General features: G+C 44.4%; 1 protein-coding gene across 2 annotated transcripts; it reads right to left on the reverse strand.

The window, feature by feature from the left end:
• Nucleotides 1-1,368: 1,368 nt before the first annotated feature.
• AURKAIP1 (aurora kinase A interacting protein 1) lies at nucleotides 1,369-4,065 on the reverse strand. Of its 2 annotated transcripts, none has more exons than XM_059830059.1 (4): nucleotides 4,048-4,065; nucleotides 3,430-3,518; nucleotides 2,488-2,936; nucleotides 1,369-1,534 (listed from the first exon to the last, which is right to left on the reverse strand). In XM_059830059.1, exons 2-4 carry the CDS (start codon nucleotides 3,479-3,481, stop codon nucleotides 1,427-1,429), a joined length of 609 nt encoding a protein of 202 aa, XP_059686042.1. In that variant the 5' UTR covers nucleotides 3,482-3,518; nucleotides 4,048-4,065; the 3' UTR covers nucleotides 1,369-1,426. The 2 variants fall into 2 exon arrangements, with proteins under 2 accessions (XP_059686042.1, XP_059686044.1); XM_059830061.1 differs by lacking the exon at nucleotides 4,048-4,065 and adding an exon at nucleotides 3,648-3,667.
• Between the last annotated feature and the right edge of the window lie 229 nt (nucleotides 4,066-4,294).

Raw genomic sequence — 4,294 nt, forward strand, 5'->3', positions numbered from 1 at the left:
AGTCATTTGATCCATGTAATTCCAAAGGCATCCAACTCTTGAGCAGCCAGCAATCTCCTGGAAATGTGCAAACTAATTACCATTTTTCCCTAGACAGGAAAACAGCAAGCTTGGACTAAGAGTCAGTAAGAGAAGCTGTAGGACTGACAGAGAACAACAATGCTGGCATAAAGGCTCTTAAAACAAATGCAACTGAGGGAAAAAAAGACATGGACCTGACTTCAAAGGTGCTAATCATCTCAGGCCCCAGCCTTTCATCTATGCATCTTTGTGCAGGGAATGCGTATTGGTATTTTAGAAACATCTAGATGCATTCTGCATATTTAACAAACCTGTAAGCCAGAATCAACACTCAATCTTCTCTTGCTTGGTGAGTTTCTAAGGCTCACGGCTAGACATCCTCCTCTTCATTGAAATCCTGACAACAGTCTGAATGAAAGAGTCCTACTGGTCTTGGCTAAAAGCAACTGCTGCCTATTTAAAGCACGAAAAGGACAGAACATATTTTTAAATTTTTTGATTAAAGCTGCCTACTGTTAACATATGGTTTGGAAAAAAGAACTATAAAAACGTGCTAACCACGTTTCTACAGGACTTCACTTCTCAGAATGCCAACAGTTCTCTAGCAAAATTAATCGATTTTTACATGTGGGTGTACCCTTTCCTTAAAATACCAACATAAAAATCCAACTAGCTTCTACATTAATGGCTAACGAGTTTCAGAGGCTTTGAATTTACTGCCATCTAGTGATGCAAAGAGCAGAGCGCCGTACACAGAACCTCCGACATGTTCACTGTGTGCCAGGAGTCACCTGTCCTTCCTGCAGCGAGATTCAACTGTACCTTGTAGCAACGAGTTCCTCAGATTATTTTTTTTTTTTCCCTTTCAGCTTAGTCAAGTGTCCTGCTCCTAGCAGATAAAAGGGAATGCATTTTCAGGGTCGCTTCCCTGTATGCTGCAGAATGATGAGCCTAAGGGAGCTCGCTCTTTTTCCCTATAGTAAGACTACAAAAGAATGCAATGTTGAAAAGAACTTTTCACAATGCTTGTGTCTTACATCCAATCAGAAGAATTCTTTCACTTATCCCATCTCCCACAACCAATTGTTCTTATAGTACATTGTTCAGTCTAATCTTAAATAGCAACTTCAGAAATTCAGCTGCAGCCTAAGACACCTTTGCTCAGACATACGGTTGGGGGCAGCAAGACTGTACACAGCAGTGCCAAGTCACTATACAAGGGCTCATACCATTCTTTTGAGGAGGAAAAGCATATTGCTGTCAGGTTTGCCCTTGGAAAACTGCTCACCAGGATTGAAAGTTTCCTCCTACTAATTTCATCACACTCAGAAATAAGGTTAAAAGTAATCCACGTACTTAAATATTTTTAATTACAATTACAAGTTAAAACTCATTACAAGTGGTTTTATCGCTTTGAACTTTTCAGAAATATCTTGGGTGCTTGCCATCCCGCAGGAGGATTTTTCAAACCAGCTCTTTTCCAGATGCGCTCCAAATCTTTCTCAAATTTTATCTAAAACAGAAAACAAAAACAAAAAAAAAAGAAGAAAAAATAGTAAAGTAGCTCAGAAGCAACACTCAAGCATCAGCCACCACCCATGTGTCCCAAAGAGAATCTAGGTATAACACACACAAAGGAAACAAATGCTTTTAAGTAGGCAGCTTGTTTTAAGTTTCAAAATAGTTAGCCTTACTGCAGAAAATACATTAAAATGCACAAGGATCTTGGTAGCATTATTTAAAAGTCCTGTGCGAGGAAAACTGAGAAGATGGGAAAATGAAAATGTAAGAAAATTAAGAGGATTTCCTCCTCATGAAGTGTGCAACACTGCTTCCTAGAAATCTGAAACAATGGAATTACAATTAACCCAAATTTGTATCTAGACAAGGTGATAATTACCAGAGAAGGAATGAATGCTATACCATATCAAACCTAACAGACTACTGAAAGGCAGTGTTGAATGAGAACAGCTGCAGTTTGAGTGAAGGCCCATGTCTTCCCTCACCCCTTCTACTCAGGGAAGTAAAAGGCTTCTATACAGAAAAAGACAATAGGAAGCACTTGAGAATGTTGGCAAGACAGGAAAGAAATTAAGATTAAACCAGTGTCCCTGATAGAATGCAGACACATTAATTAATCTTTCACACAAACACTAAAATTCTTCTCCATTAGCCACATATATTTACAAGTTATTAGGCGCAATTTTTCTTGCATGACAGTAACTATCACATATGTGTTTACAATCACAGAAATATCTAAATTACAACTTCTGAAGATGTACAGGTCAAGCACAAAACAGAAAAAGCTATTGTACCAGTAAATACTGAATTCATTAAGGCTCTCCAAGCTGCTGCCATTTTTACCCAAATCAATTCCACCTAAAAACTTCATCAGATACCTGAACAGAGGCCCGTTTGAGAAGTGGACACATTTACGTCAGTAAGTTCTCTCTACCCTGAGCTTACCTGACGTTTCTTCTTGCGACCTTCCTTTATCCTCCTCCGTACAAACTTTCTTCGCTTTAGCAGCTTTTTGAACTTGTGCCGATTCATTTTCCTTCTGCGAATCTTCAAAACGTTCTTACATTGAATCTTGTTACTAAGCGTTCCTTCTCCTTCTTCCACATCAGCTCCCTCATCAGACGAGGGACAGTCATATCGCTGGACAGGTTCATAGCCCACTTCCTCCTGAGCATTAAGGACTTCTGCTTTAGGAAGGGAGTACCTAACTGTGAGCCAGCTTTCTAAGGGGCTGATGGAAAGTTTTCTGGGGATCAGCATCTCTTCCAGTTCAGGGTCCAGAGCATACCACCGCTGAGGTTGGGCTCCACTCTTATTAGATGGCTGTGTGCTGTAGTGCGCAGATGTAGAATGATAGCAAAGAAAGGAAGACACTGACCTTGGCAAAAGGTGGCCTTTGAGAAGAAAAGAATTTCACTTGAGAGGCAGAATTTTCAAACAGTATGTTAAGAAAAGCTCTGCCCAGCTCTCAAACCACCAGGCAACTGTGGACAGAATAATCTAATACAGGAAGCTGCTTACAAAAATTATATTCCCATCACAAAATCAAGGAAATATTTTTTAATTTGAATTTAATTATGTTGCCATAATGCCATCTGCTAAAATTACATTATACAGTGTTTTACTGTGTAAACTGTGGAAGTGCAATTTGGAACTGTTCTCTGTATTAAGCCTTTCTGCTGCTAAGGAATCTCCTCCTAAGCTTAAAAGAGGTCAAATCAGAGCTACACAATACTGACAGAATAGATCAGAGACATCATAACACTCCACAACCACTGAATCGACGACAGCCTCACCACTCTTGCACTGCTTGCTGGCAAAGAAATTTCTACGAGCCTAATTACTCCAGAAAAAAACAGAAAACTAGGTCACACAACGTCTGTTTACCTGCAATTCGTGAAGCCTTCAGCAACTGGGAAGTCAGCTGTGTTATTAACATATTGTTTCACGTTGTTCACTGTCAGAGGCAGTAATGACTGTTAAAATAAGAATATTTGTTCAATGAGGCAAACATGTTGTTTTTACACTTTAAAGAAAACTTCTAAATTTAACTCAGAATCCCAAACAGATGGGCTGAGACACTCTAAGCACCCTCCTCGTTTTACCAAGGCGCTGTCAGAGTTTGCTATAGGGGCCTGGCCCACAAGCACTGCTGTAGCTGAGTCGCAGAGACGATTAATAAATCTTCGGCTGTTCCAGCTTTAAAAATAAGGTAACTTCAGCCCGAGTCCCACTGGCACACTTCTGCCCAGCTCAGCGCGAAGCCGTTGCTTCCACAGCAGAAACCGGGGAGCAAACAAGGCGCCCGCTGCCCTCAGGCCGTGAGGAACAGCCACGCGGCCTAACGAAGGGCCGGTACCGACGCGGGCCGGACCGCAGCCCTGCGCTCGGCGGGCACGCTGCCCCTTCGCAGCCCAGCCAGCAAGCCCCGCCACTGCCCCGCCACTGCCCCGCTCCCGAGGCACGGCCCGCGCCGAGCTAGCGGGCACCCCACACCGCCCCTACCGCTAAGCCTGCGGCCCGCCATCACTCACCATCCCCGCCCGCCTCCGCCCCGGAACTTCCGGCGGCCGTCGGGCAGCGCCGACGTAGGCGCGCCCCCCAGCGGCGCCCGCCGGCGCTGCCGCGCAGGCGCTGTGCAGGGCGACGGGGCAGGGCCGTCGGGCGCCGGTGGGCCCCGCTCGGAAGCCGCGGCCGCGGCCCCGTTCCCCGCCCTGCAGTCGGGCGCAGGGTCCCGGTTTCCCCCCCCCCG

This window comes from Gavia stellata, chromosome 27 (genome assembly GCF_030936135.1).
Source record: "Gavia stellata isolate bGavSte3 chromosome 27, bGavSte3.hap2, whole genome shotgun sequence".
NCBI lineage: Eukaryota > Metazoa > Chordata > Aves > Gaviiformes > Gaviidae > Gavia > Gavia stellata.